This window comes from Heterodontus francisci, chromosome 14, assembly GCF_036365525.1.
Source record: "Heterodontus francisci isolate sHetFra1 chromosome 14, sHetFra1.hap1, whole genome shotgun sequence".
Taxonomy (NCBI): domain Eukaryota; kingdom Metazoa; phylum Chordata; class Chondrichthyes; order Heterodontiformes; family Heterodontidae; genus Heterodontus; species Heterodontus francisci.
Genome location: NC_090384.1, coordinates 79072446 through 79086784, shown reverse-complemented (window position 1 = coordinate 79086784; position 14339 = coordinate 79072446). Strand labels below are relative to the sequence as shown.

General features: G+C 44.2%; 1 protein-coding gene across 1 annotated transcript in view; it reads right to left on the bottom strand.

Moving 5' to 3' along the window:
- Positions 1-14339, bottom strand: part of LOC137377123 (very-long-chain 3-oxoacyl-CoA reductase-A-like) — a 223261-nt gene that overhangs the window by 94449 nt on the left and 114473 nt on the right. The window contains exon 6 of the mRNA XM_068046451.1: positions 5840-5884. Coding sequence (XP_067902552.1) covers positions 5840-5884 — 45 coding nt within the window. The remainder of the gene's footprint in view (positions 1-5839; positions 5885-14339) is intronic.

The window sequence follows — 14339 nt, the reverse complement described above, 5'->3', positions numbered from 1 at the left end:
ATTCTATTAGCTTTCCTAATTATTTGCTGTGTGTGGGGGGGTATACCTCTCACCGGTATTCCCAATAACTTTCATTAACATAACATTTCTTATTCTAAAGTAAAACACACTGGCCCAGATTTTGCAGTCAGTGGAGAAGTAACGGTGCTCACCACTGACCTCGAAGACCTAGCAATCACTGTGGAGTGTATTTTCCCTTTCCCAATGGCAAAATAAAATCTGGTGCCAATGCAAGGGGATTTCCAGGGGTACAGCAGCAGTGATATCAGCAAGCAACACATTGGAGTATTCTCAGGCAGTGAACCAGGAGTTAAAACACAGACTCCCTTAACTTTTAATTTAAAATTAAGAACAAAATGACTGATATTGATATTTTAGCTGCTATTTAAATCTAGACAAACTTTTCATATTTTAAAAATGTGGAACTGATCATAACAGAAATTTGATATGCCACAAATATAAAAATAGCTTTGCGGGACAGTGTATTTAGCAGTAACTATGAAGTTAGTCCTTTCTTTTTGGCTTCCTTGTCTTGAGACAATGGGTAAGCACATAGAAGTGGTCAGTGGTTTGTGGAGCAGCGCCTGAAGTGGCTATAAAGGCCAATTCTAGAGTGAGACACTTCTACAGGCGCTGCAGGTAAAGTTGGTTGTTGGGACTGTTACATTGTTCTCTTTTCCTGCCAACTCGAGTCTTTTCGTCCCGCCTCTCTTCAGCCCACCTTTTTTTTTTATTTAGAGATACAGCACTGAAACAGGCCCTTCGGCCCACCGAGTCTGTGCCGACCATTAATCCCCCATTTATACTAATCCTACACTAATTCCATATTCCTACCACATCCCCACCTCTCCCTATATTTCCCTACCACATACCTATACTAGGGGCAATTTATAATGGCCAATTTTACCTATCAACCTGCAAGTCTTTGGCATGTGGGAGGAAACCAGAGCACCCGGAGAAAACCCATGCAGACACAGAGAACTTGCAAACTCCACACAGGCAGTACCCAGAATTGAACCCGGGTCGCTGGAGCTGTGAGGCTGCAGTGCTAACCACTGCGGCACTGTGCCGCCCCACCCCTTGATAGCTGTCTGCCAGCTCTGGCAACTGGCTCCCATGACTTATGGTCAGCGTTGGAAGACTTCATGTCGTGTTTGCAAACGTCATTAAAGTGGAGACGGATGGCCGGTGGGTCGGATACCAGTGATGAGCTCACTGTACAATACGTCCTTGGGGATCCTGCCATCTTCCATGCGGCTCACATGGCCAAGCCATCTCAAGTGCTGCTGGCTCAGTAGGGAGTATATGCCGAGGATGCTGGCCGACTCGAGGACTTCTGTGTTGGAGATACGATCCTGCCCCGATGCCAAGGATTTTCCAGAGACAGCAAAGATGGAAATGCGTTGAGACATCGCTCTTGGCCGACATACGTTGTCCAGGTCTCGCTGCTGTAGAGCGAAGTATTGAGGACACAGGCTTGAAACACTCGGGTTTCTGTGTTCCCTGTCAGTGCGCCATTTTCCCACACACTCTTGACCAGTCTGGACATAGCAGCAGAGGCCTTTCCCATGCGCTTGTTGATTTCTGCATCAAGACAATGGTTGAGCCCAGGTAGGTGAACTCTTGAACCACTTCCAGAGTATGGTCACCAATACTGATGGATGGAGCATTTCTGACGTCCTGTCCCATGATGCTAGTTTTCCTGAAACTTGTGGTTAGGCCAAATTTGTTACAGGCAGCTGCAAGCCTGTCAATGAGTCTCTGCAGCCACTCTTCCGTGTGGGATGTTAATGCGGCATCGTCAGCAAAGGGGAATTCCCTGATGAGGACTTTATGCACTTTGGTCATCGCTCCAAGACAGGCAAGGTTGAACAACCTGCCATCTGATCTTGTGTGGAGGTAAATTCCTTCTTCTGAAGACTGAAATGCATGAGAGAGCAGCAGTGAGAAGATCCCAAACAGTGTGGGTGTGAGAATACAGCCCCGTTTCACACCACTCAGAATGGGAAAGGAGTCTGATAATGCAACGTTATGCTGAACTGTGCCTTTAATACTGTCATGGAACGAGGGGATGATGCTTAGTAGCTTTGTTGGATATCTGATCTTTGCTAGTAGTCTGCTGACGAGGTCAAAGGCTTTGGTGAGATCTATGAAAGCAACGTAGAAGAGCATCGTTGTTCATGGCATTTCTCCTGTAGCTGGCAAAAGGAGAACAGCACATCAATAGTGGATCTCTCTGCTTGAAAGCCGCACTGTGCCTCAGGGTAGACAAGCTCAGCCAGCTTTTGGAGTCTGTTTAAAGCGACTCGAGCGAAGGCTTTCCCCACTATGCTGAGCAGGGAGATTCCACGGTAGTTGTTGCAGTCACCCTTGTTCATAGAGGGTGATGATATTGGCATCGCGTATATCCTGCGGTACTGTTCCCTCATCCCAGCATAGGCAAAGCAGTTCACGGAGTGCTGAGAGCATAGCAGGCTTGACACTCGATTATTTCAAGGGTAATGCAGTCTTTTCCAGGGGCTTTTCTGCTGGCTAGAGAATCAATGGCATTACTGAGCTCTGATTTTGTTGGCTGTCCGTCCAGCTCGTCCATGACTGGCAGAGACTGGGCTGCGTTGAGGGCGTTATCAGTGACATAATTTTCCCTGGAGTACAGTTCCAGGTCGTGCTCCACCCAGCGGTCCATTTGCTTGCATTGGTCAGTGATAGTTTCCCCTGATTTAGATTGGAGGGGGGGCAGATCATCTTTGATGGTTGGCCCAAAAGCTCTCAATGCCGTCATACATTCCTCTGAGTTTCCAGTGTCTGAGGCCAGCTGAATATGACTGCATAGGTGTTGCCAATAGTCATTTGCGCAGTGCCTGGCTGTTCTTTGCGCGGTGCTTCTGGCGGCATTAAGTGCTAAGGATGTAGTTCAGCAGTGCAGTGCGCTTGGCGGCTCCGAATGGTTCCATCTCTTCAAAGTGAGATTGAAACTAGTCTGCATTCTGCTCCTTACGTTTGCCGAGTCATAGATGGCGTCTCTCATGTGGGCCCACTTGGTCTCTGCTTCCACTGCAGGAGTGTTTTGAAGGGCTTTTTCAAGTGAATTGAGAAACTTTTGTGACAGTTGCGGGTAAGAAGCTCTGGTGGTGTTGATGCGCGGGCGGCCATTCTGCTTGGAGCAATGTAACTTCTTTGGTTTGAGTCTAGCTTTGCTGCACACCAGGGAGTGGTCGGTGTCGCAGTCCCCACTGTGGAAGTTGCGTGTGATTTGAACACGGTTTATGGAGACTCGCCTTGTGACGATGAGGTCCAGCTGGTGCCAACGACGTGCTCTTGGGTGTCTCCATTAAACCTGGTGACAGGATTTAGTTTGAAAGAACAAGTTGGTGATGCAGAGGTTGTGGTAGGTACACAACTCCAGCAGTCTCTGTCCATTCTCATTCATCCTTCCAATGCCATAGTGCCCGAGGCAGGAGGGCCATGAGTCATAGTCGGCCCCAACCCTGGCATTAAAGTCCCCCAGCAGGAACAAATGTTCGGTATTAGGAATGTTACTAACGATATTATGGAATTCCTCATAGAACTGGTCTTGAACTTCAGGTGGGGAGCACAGTGTTGGAATATAGATGCTGAGTAGGTGTACTGGACCAGAGGCGGTGAGCAGTCGGATGGACAGTATGCATTCTGAGCCATTTGAAGGTGGCTCTATCATGCTGAGCAAAGAGTTTCTGATGGCAAAGCCCACTCCATGCTGTCTTGGTTCTTCTGGATCCCTACCCTGCCAATAGAAGGTGTAGTCTTGCTCCCTTAGTGATCCACTCTCAGGGAGGCATGTCTCCTGAAGTGCTGCAATGCCCACATTGAGTCTACTGAGCTCGTTGTTAACGATGGCAGTCTTCCAAGAGTTGTCGATTTGTGTAAGATCTTCCAACAGGTCAGGACACATAGTTCTGACGTTCCAGCTTGCAAAACGAAGGGCTGGTACCTTCTTCCCTTTTTTGTCATGCTGTTTGGTGCAGTATTACAGTCCACTTGTCAGGCAATGACCCTAAGCTCCAAGCACCCACTGAAGCAGGTGGACTGTGGCGGGACAGAACCTTTCTGACCGGGGGCTGCCCTGTTTGAGGCAAGCGGTAGCTGTCCAATGAGATGCAATGACCTCTCCCACCGACAAAGGGAACCTGCGGCGCCCAATCTCTACGCCAATTGAACTGGACTTAAAACCCATAACTGATGCCTTCCATGTTGTTTTGGTCACTCTGAGGAGACTATGGAGTGACCTGTCCATGGCGCATGCCTGGGCAGAATGTATGGAGGTTGTGAGTTGCCCAAGTGTCAAAACCCCCCTCTCGGCCTTCCTAGTGAGGCCCAAAGGAATGCAAAGCATGACGTTTGGCATCGGTTTGGCTGCAGGAACCGCCGGAAACATGCCAGAAGTGACACATGACCGCCTTAGGGGTTCTGCTCCGGATTTTCTGTTAGGGTTTACTCCCTTAGCTTTAGTCTCTCCCGAGACACCCACAAGGCAGTGAGGTTGTTAGCTTGTATCCCTGATGAGGGGCCAGTATGTCCTTAAAAAGCCAGTTGCACCTCATTCAACAAGATGCAACTTTTTCATGTTTTTTTTTTACAGCAAGACCGACAGCCTAACAGTGTAAGTCCTAGTCATTTCATTGATTTCCCATTGACTGTAATTTGGGGAGGGTCCCTCCCTCTAGAGAAGCCCAGCATGTTTGTTTCTTCGAATAATGGGAACAAGATAGATTTAAGACTGCAACATGAACCTGAATGTGAGATTTATGGATTAATTTAATTTGGCAACGTACATTTACACATATATCCTTATCAATGCTATAACATGGCTGAAAATAGCTGACCATAATGGGGAACTCATGCCTACACTCATACAAAAGTGTAACAGAAGGACAATAAAGGTCATCACTTTGCAATAACAAATCCTTCAAAAATAAACTGATTTTCCAATTAACAGGAAGTCAACTTTTCCAAAGAGTAAATACACATAGAAAGGGCAAGTATCATGTTTCAATATTAAACTTATCTGCCTTCTCCCTCAAAACTATTCTATTAAACGAACAGTGGTCTGGCTCCTCAAGATTTAATGAGTAAAAACACATTATTTCCAACTGCGCCATACAGACCACGAAGGCTCTAGACTCAATAAAGTTTGCACCGTGGCCGCTAGCCAACCGAGTTAGGTTCTGGACTGCACTGCCTGAGAGCGTGGTTGAGGCAGATTCAACCATGGCTTTCAAAAGGAAATTGGATAACACTTGAAGAGAAAACAATTTGCAGGACTACAGGGAAAGGAACGAAAATCGAACTAGGAAATTTTGCTTTTGCAGACAGCCGGCACAGACACGATAGGCCAAATGGCCTCCTTCTATGTTGTAACTATTCTACAACTTCAACTGGCACAGGAACTATAATCAGGCTCAGTTCGAGAAAGGTGAAAACAAACCAGAGGTTCCATTTGGTCATGGCTTTGGAGGCTGGTTGAAGAGAAAGCATTGGGTTCTGCACGCAGCATGGAAAAGGCTCCTGTTATTTAATGTATGGGCTCACTATGAAGATGAAGTAGCAGGGTGCTGCTAACACCCAGAGAACCATACCCCGCTTGAGTCACTGCAGTGGGAAAGGAACTCAAGAAAACACGGAGGGGGCAAAAAGCAACACGTTATCGAATAGCTTTTGAACTTTTGTCCAACTGAAAATCCACTGATATAATTTCATTTTTAGAACACAATTTTAATCAACAATATGTGCAACATATCTTCAAATACAATGATCGTGAAGAGAATTAAAACTTTACAAAATTAATAACTGAATGTTTTACCTTACAGACTGACAAAATGTTGATGTTTATCATTTTGTTGATAACCTGAAAGGAAGAAAAATGATCTGTTAATTCATCAGAATAATTTAACTTCTACTTTCTCAATATTACACTAACTGGGGGGGGGCACACTTGGATCAACAGAAGGTTGATTCCATTTACTACATAGGATTAGATTGCCCAACCAGTCCACAACAGCTCCACTTGAGCCTCCTCCCATTTTTCCTCATCTAATTCTATCGTCATCCTTGTTACGATCATCTGGTTGATGGTTTATATTAATATACTATTAATTTGGGAATTGAATTTCTTTTAATGCAAAACAAACAAAAACACCTGATTTAAAAAGCTGGGAAACAAGCCTAGGGTGGTTACAAATGAAAGGGTGGCCCATGTTTATTTTGTAAGGCCATAATGGGAAGTGTAAAGACCTTAAAGAAACCAGAACAATTACAGGAACAAGTTGCAGGAATATTTCCTGTGTAGTAATCCGAACAATGGCTAAACAAGTTCCATTGTCAGAGGTAAAATTGGCACCACAGATAGCCAAGTATTTGAAACTTTCCTTGGGGATTTAGATAATCCCAATGAGATTTTTTTTTTTTATAAAAAGAGTCTTCTTTAATCGCAGAACAAGCTGATCCAGAATTATACAGAATAGCACAGACGGCTCTGACAGAAGCGGAGGTGAAAGGAGTTCCAGAAGGCTATTATGTTGAAGATGGGGTTCTGAGGAGGAAATGGAGACTGTCTCATAGACCTGCGGACGAAGACTGGATGGCTGTTCGACAGATAGTAGTCTTTGGGCCTCCTTATCTCGAGAGACAATGGATATGCGCCTGGAGGTGGTCAGTGGTTTGTGAAGCAGCGCCTGGAGTGGCTATAAAGGCCAATTCTGGAGTGACAGGCTCTTCCACAGGTGCTGCAGAGAAATTTGTCGGGGCTGTTGCACAGTTGGCTCTCCCCTTGCGCCTCTGTCTTTTTTCCTGCCAACTACTAAGTCTCTTCGACTCGCCACAATTTAGCCCTGTCTTTATGGCTGCCCGCCAGCTCTGGCGAATGCTGGCAACTGACTCCCATGACTTGTGATCAATGTCACACGATTTCATGTCGCGTTTGCAGATGTCTTTATAGCGGAGACATGGACGGCCGGTGGGTCTGATACCAGTGGCGAGCTCGCTGTACAATGTGTCTTTGGGGATCCTGCCATCTTCCATGCGGCTCACATGGCCAAGCCATCTCAAGCGCCGCTGACTCAGTAGTGTGTATAAGCTGGGGGTGTTGGCCGCTTCAAGGACTTCTGTGTTGGAGATATAGTCCTGCCACCTGATACCAAATATTCTCCGAAGGCAGCGAAGATGGAATGAATTGAGACGTCGCTCTTGGCTGGCATACGTTGTCCAGGCCTCGCTGCCGTAGAGCAAGGTACTGAGGACACAGGCCTGATACACTCGGACTTTTGTGTTCCGTGTCAGTGCGCCATTTTCCCATACACTCTCTTGGCCAGTCTGGACATAGCAGTGGAAGCCTTACCCATGCGCTTGTTGATTTCTGCATCCAGAGACAGGTTACTGGTGATAGTTGAGCCTAGGTAGGTGAACTCTTGAACCACTTCCAGAGCGTGGTCGCCAATATTGATGGATGGAGCATTTCTGACGTCCTGCCCCATGATGTTCGTTTTCTTGAGGCTGATGGTTAGGCCAAATTCATTGCAGGCAGACGCAAACCTGAAAATACCACCTAAATATCACCGGGAATCAAGGTTAGCACATGACATTCCTCTAGCAGGACACATGGGGATCCGGAAGACCAAATCACGTACAAGTCAGGCCAGGCCTTACAAAGGACCTGAGGCAGTTTTGTAGGACATGCCATATGGTGGGAAAACCGCAACCTACCATAAAATCGGAACCCCCAATTCCCATACCAGTTACTGAGGAACCATTTAGCAGGGTATTGGTAGACTGCATAGGACCCTGCCAAAAACAGAAGTGCGACATCAATCATGGATATGGCTACTCTATTTCCAGAGGCCATTCCTTTGAGGACAATTACTGCTAGAGCAATCGTACAGAAGTTAACCCAATTCTTTACGAGATATGGATTACTACTTGAAGTTCAATAGGATCAAGGTTCAAATTTCATACCTAAAATATTTCAAGAAGTCATGGGTAATTTGAGTATCAAACAGTTAAAATCTTCAGCACATCACCCAGACACAGGGAGCTTGAGAGGTAGCATCAAACTCTCAAAACAATGATTAGAGCATACTACCATGAATACCCCCTTGATTGGGATAAAGGGCTAGATTTCCTTTTATTTGCCACTAGAGATTTACCAAATGAGTAAGTTTTAGTCCTGTCGAATTGGTTTACAGACATGAAATAAGAGGTCCTCAAACTCAGACATGTTCTTAGAACAGAGGAATGAATCTTCAATACTAGACTATGTATCTGTGTTCCGGGAAAGGCTAATGAAAGCTTGTAATGTGGCTCAGGAACACCTTAAAGCATCCCAAGCCAATATGAAAAAAATGGGCAGACAAGAATGCAAAAACCCGAAATTTTCAACCAGGGGATGAAGTATTAGTATTATTACCTTTACAGGGTGAACCATTAAAAGCACGGTTCAGTACTCTGTATAAAGTGGTCAAAAAAGTGGGTAATATAAATTACTTGACTGACCCCTCTGATCGCTGGAAAAAGAATCGGCCGTGTCACATCAATGTCTTAAAGCAATATTATCGCAGGGAGGGGGACGAGCCAGTACAACTATGTCAGGTAATGGGGACTGTTTGAGAAGGAAAAAGGATGGCAAGGATGAGGCAGAAGGAGGCTGAGACAACTCTCAAATTGAACCTCCTACTTTTCCAGTTAGCTAATACAGAACTGGACAACATGCTTTTGTACTTAGATGCAGAACGAGAAGACCTAACAAGGCTACTCACAGCATTTAAACGTCTGTAGGGATAAGCCAGGATGTACAACCTTAGCCACACATGATGTGGATGTAGGAGAATCCATTCCTTTAAAACAGTATCCTTACCACTTAAGTCCAGAGAAACAGGCCCAAGTAAACGCAGTAATCCAATACATGTTGGAAAACAACTTAATTGAACCTAGCCAAAGCAGCTAGAGTTCACCAATACCTGACGGGTCAACACAACTTTGCATCGACTACAGAAAGGTCAATGCAGTAATGAAGGCAGACGCCTACCCAATTCCTCACTAAGAAGACTGTATTGACAGAGTGGGCAGTGTCATGTGTCTTAGAGATAAACTTCTTAAAGGGATACGGTCAAATTCCCCTGACACCCGAAGATAAGGATGGATCAGTTTTTAATCACACTGGACAAAGTTTTCCAGTGTCAAGTGATAATACACAGATTAATAGATACTCGAAAAACTTCTCAGTGAACTCAGTAGTGGCCAGCGTTCCTAACTGTACAGTTCACCTTGCTGAGGTACTGGTCTATTGGGACACTTAGAAGGAACACATGAAATAATTGGGAGACTACGTTTGGAAGGTTGTAATTGGCTGATTGGCAAAGTCTTGGGGGGGAAAATGTAAAAACCAAAATGCCAGAATATTCAGATGGATTTTGTTACAGCCTCATCACTTAAAAATTGTACAGATTTTGTGGAAAAACAATGTTATCGCAGATGCTTGATCACGAATTAAATTTCATCGAGTTACTTGAGTAACAATGGTACTTACATAAAATTGTGTGAATTACCAATAGAGCGTATGAGGGGCATGAGTGCGAAAAAAATGTTTAAAATGTTTTCTATTTCTGTTTTACATTGTAATGAAACGCATTCAAGCATGATGTTTCATTTTGTCAAGGGCAAAGGTGTCACAAAAGGTTTTATTTTTGTACAACAACTGCAAAAAATAATTGGAATGTTTTGAAAGGAAGTTCAGAACAAGGGTTAAACTTTATGGGCGTTTTAAAAGGAAGTTAAACTTGTAAAAGGGCAAGGTGGTCAGCAATTTCAAGGAAATCACAGGGGTTTGACCTTTCTTCAGAGCAGCTTTTGAACCAGGGGAAGATAGTGTCTGGACATGTGACCATGTTCAGGAAGGCTCTTTTCACTTTGGACCTTTTAAAAAGTTTGTGAATTGGACAAAGGCCAGGCATTTGAAATCTTTGCTTGACCTGCCTGGAGCAAGAGAAAAGACCCAGAAAGGGGTTACCTCTCTCAGTAAAGACTCACATCTCTTGAAAAGGAATCCTGCATTTGAAAGATGGCAGATTCCTGTTGCCTCTGGTCTCTGAAGAATTTCTGCATCCAGTGAGATTCATGCTACCTCCTGTGTTCTAAGTAATACTGAAATCTGAAGAATTCTTCTACTGCTAGACTGCTGCTTCAAGACCCAAAAAGACCTGTTGCTACACCCCTGATAGAAGACCTATGTGACGCCAGCTGCAGTTAAATTGCCATGAACACCTACCCATCATCAATCTCGCCTGGAGAGACTGCGATTGCCATCTGACTATTCGACTCTGGGACACCTCCCGGACCAAAAACATACTACCAGAATGTGAACCTCAATTTTTTTTTAAATTCTTTCTATTCTTAAACAGTTGTAATGCAAAACACCCTTTTGAAACCGGTTAACTTTTTCTCTTTGAATGTGCGTGTGTATTAGGGTTAAGGGATAAAGGAGTTTTCTGAGATATAGATTTATCGCGTTCGTAGTTAAGACCTATTATTTATTTTCCAATAAACAGTTAATGACGTTGTTTGAAGAAACCTAGTTTGGTGTGCATTTTTCTGGGGGAAGAAGTGTGTTTAATTTGGCTGGTCTTCGGTAGGTGGAAAATTTTATTTGATATGCTATGATCTGTGCAGTAGTGGGCCTCAATCAACAGTACATTATTCCCACCTTGGTCGTAACAGTATATATTGGTGCCCCACTTTCCTTTTCGGTAAGTCCAAACTCAGTCTACCAACACCCAACTAAGTGGTTCCCCAATAACTCATATGGGAATTAGAGGTGCCGATTTCATGGCAGGTCATGGTTTTCCCACAATCTGGCACGTATGGTACATTTTACAAAACTGCTCCACGTCCTTGGAAAGACCTGGCAAGTAAAATGTTGACCAATACATGATTGGGTCTTCCGGATCCCCACGTGTCCCGCAAGAGGAATTTCATGGGCTACTCTTAATAGTTCCTGGCGATACTTTGGCAGTCCCACTGTCTGACGACTACTGCAATTCCTCATCCGCAGGTCTGTGAGGAGGTCTCCACTTCATCAGAATCCCATTTTTAATACAATACCCTTCTGGAACTCCTTTTGTCTCAGCTTCTGTTGGAGCGGATTGTGTCACTTTATTGAACTCTGCACCAGCTTGCTGAGCTGTAATCAGAGAAGACTCATTAAACATTTCCTTCGGATTATCCAAATCCCCAAAGAAAGTTTCAGATATTCGGCTATCGAGCAGTGGTGCCAATTTTACCTCCAACAGTGGAACTAGTTTAGCAATTGCTCAGGTTACTACACAAGGAGGAAACATTCCTGGAACATTTTCCTGCAACGGTTCTGTCTCTTTACTTCACTTGGTTTTTCTATGACTACTGGAGAAGCTACTACTTTTGCTCGGGTTAAGTCATTCCTAAAAGCAGGTCAACTCTGTCTGCTGGCAACCTATGGACAACTCCTACTTTTACCGTTCCATTAGGTCACACTCTGGGTGCACCCGATTCAAAGGTACGGGTATATATTCCCGCCATGCCCCAATAATATTTACTAAAACTTTAGCATTCAGTGCACTCTCTGGTGGAAATGTTATGCCTTTCCCCAGCAAGAGAGTTTGGGTGGCTCCTGTATCTTTAAGTATAATTATAGGTTTACCTGCCTCACTTGAGGGATAAGGAGTTACTTTTCATTTGGACAAGAATTCCATAGAAGATTAGATTAGATTAGAGATACAGCACTGAAACAGGCCCTTCGGCCCACCGAGTCTGTGCCGACCATCAACCACCCATTTTTATACTAACCCTACACTAATCCCATATTCCTACCAAACATCCCCACCTGTCCCTATATTTCCCTACCACCTACCTATACTAGTGACAATTTATAATGGCCAATTTACCTACCAACCTGAAAGTCTTTTGGCTTGTGGGAGCAAACCGGAGCACCCGGAGAAAACCCACGCAGACACAGGGAGAACTTGCAAACTCCACACAGGCAGTACCCAGAATCGAACCCGGGTCCCTGGAGCTGTGAGGCTGCGGTGCTAACCACTGCACCGCCCTACTCTCTGGTATCTTGTTCATGTTCCCTGCACGCTCAGCGGTTTTTGTACTTGGCCTTACAGCTGCAGTCAGAGCTACAGCCAGATTAGTCATACTCCCAGGTCAGGGCCCCTTTCTCTGCATTGGCCTTGTGCACCCCAATAAGTCCCATGGTTTTACCTGCAACTTACAGCATTCTGCACGAAGGTGTCCCACCTTGTGGCAACGATAACGCTTAGGCTTTCAGACCTGATATCTACCCTCAGCACCTTCCTTTCTGGCCTGAGGAGATCCTGGGGCATTCCCAGCTGTCCCTTGTCCCTGGCTACTTGCCTTCCTTTCACCCTCCCACCTTCTATCCCTCTCCAGTTTCTGGGGGTGGTGGGCAAAGAGTTTGGGCTTTTACACCAGCTCAAATCAGCAATTTCCACTGCTTGTCTGGCCACTGAAACATTCTGGTTCTCTACATGGGTTCTTATGAATGGAGGGAGTAAATTTTTTAATTCTCCCGGGAGAATTAGTTCCTTCAGGTTTTCACGTGGCTTCCATCTTTCTTGCCCGTATCCAATGATCAAAATTAATTTGCTTTACCCTCTCAAATTCTATAAGTCTGCCCAGACAATTTCTGCCTGTACACTTCAGGACTAACACATGCGCAGCGAGTGTAACTTTCTTTGCCATCTCATTCTGCAAAGTCTCCGCAGAAAGCATAGCATAAACTTCATGAGCTTTGTCCATCAACCTGCTTTGTATAAGCAGTGTCCAGCATTCCTTTGGGCCACTTCATCTGCTTGGCTATCTTTTCAAAAGAAATGAAAAATGCCTCTATGTCCGTTTCCACAAACTTAGGGAGGGCTTGCACAAATTTAAACAGCTCTCCACTAGGTCCTGGGCTGGAGCCAGATCATTCCCCACCAGAATTTTCACTGGAGTCGAGCCCACTCACTTGTCTTAGTTCCATCTTTTTTAATTCAAATTCCTTTTCTTTTCCTCAAGCTCAAGTTTTTTTCAATTCTTTTCCTGCCCAAGTTTTTTCAATTATAACTGAATTTTAGCTAGTTCAACTGCACTATGGTTTGCCATCTTCTTCCAATTTCAAAAGGTGGGCTATTACTTCAATTTTGTCTGCTTTCTTAGCTCCTGGTTTTAACTCAAACGCCAACAGTTCTGCCAAATCCTTTAGTTTAACCTTGGTTAAGTGTCCCAAATCACTCAAGGATATATCTTCCTTCCCAGAAAGGTCGCAGCAACTGTTTAAGATATTCCGGTTGAATAATTTTTATTCTATTGTACAAGAAGCTTGTTTTTTTTTCCCTTTTTCCGATTACCACCCCACTTACGTCATCAGCATTGGGATTATTCCAGCAAGAGCACCCCCAATTATATGTTACGACCAAAGCAGGAGGAGCACAGTTTATTCTAGTTCTACTTCTCCACAGGTCACAACATATATTTACATTTTGCCAGTCACCAGTACGATCATATACTCTATTTTTCCCATAATTTTATTAAAGTAACCGGGTTAGTGTGCTTCATCAGATTATAAAACAAGTCTTAACCAGTAATGACGTAAAGCATAAACAGATTGAAATTTTAAAGTACCCTTTTTACCTCATCCCCTCACACTCACACATACACGTTAACCTGAAAAAGGGGATTTTTGTTCAGAGCTCTGCTACAGACAAAAAAACACTTGGGCTGAATACTTGCTCATTTTTGAAAAAAAAACAGATGAGCTATGTTGTGTTCCAAAACTGGCACACAGTCTGGCCTCCGAGTACACGTAGACAGGTCACTGGGATCTTTTAGAAAAGTCCTTTTCAGGCAGTGTTGAGAATTAATTTAGCAGGCTTTTCTTTAAACATTCGGCAAGAATCTGGTCACTTCCTTCGTGACACTTCAGCAGCTGGTGCTAACTTTATCTCATTAAAGATGATAAACACTGACACTACAACCAAAAAGCTTGCAAGTTTGCTGCTCCCGGGCTTTTCCTGTCATGGCGCGCGCGATTGTCACTTCTCGACACACACCTTCCCAAGTTACCAGGGTTTCTGTTCGATTTTTAATTTGAGTCATTTGACAACCAGTAAACGTTGTTGCCAAACGAGTTCTTTCAATATCTCCTTGATGACCATCTTGAAAAGAAAAACTGGTTCAACATTGAAGTTTGACTATGAATTCTTAAAAAAATATTTAACAAAAAACAGAAGCACTTTCATAACATTTCTTAAAAAGTTAATGACCCCCAACAG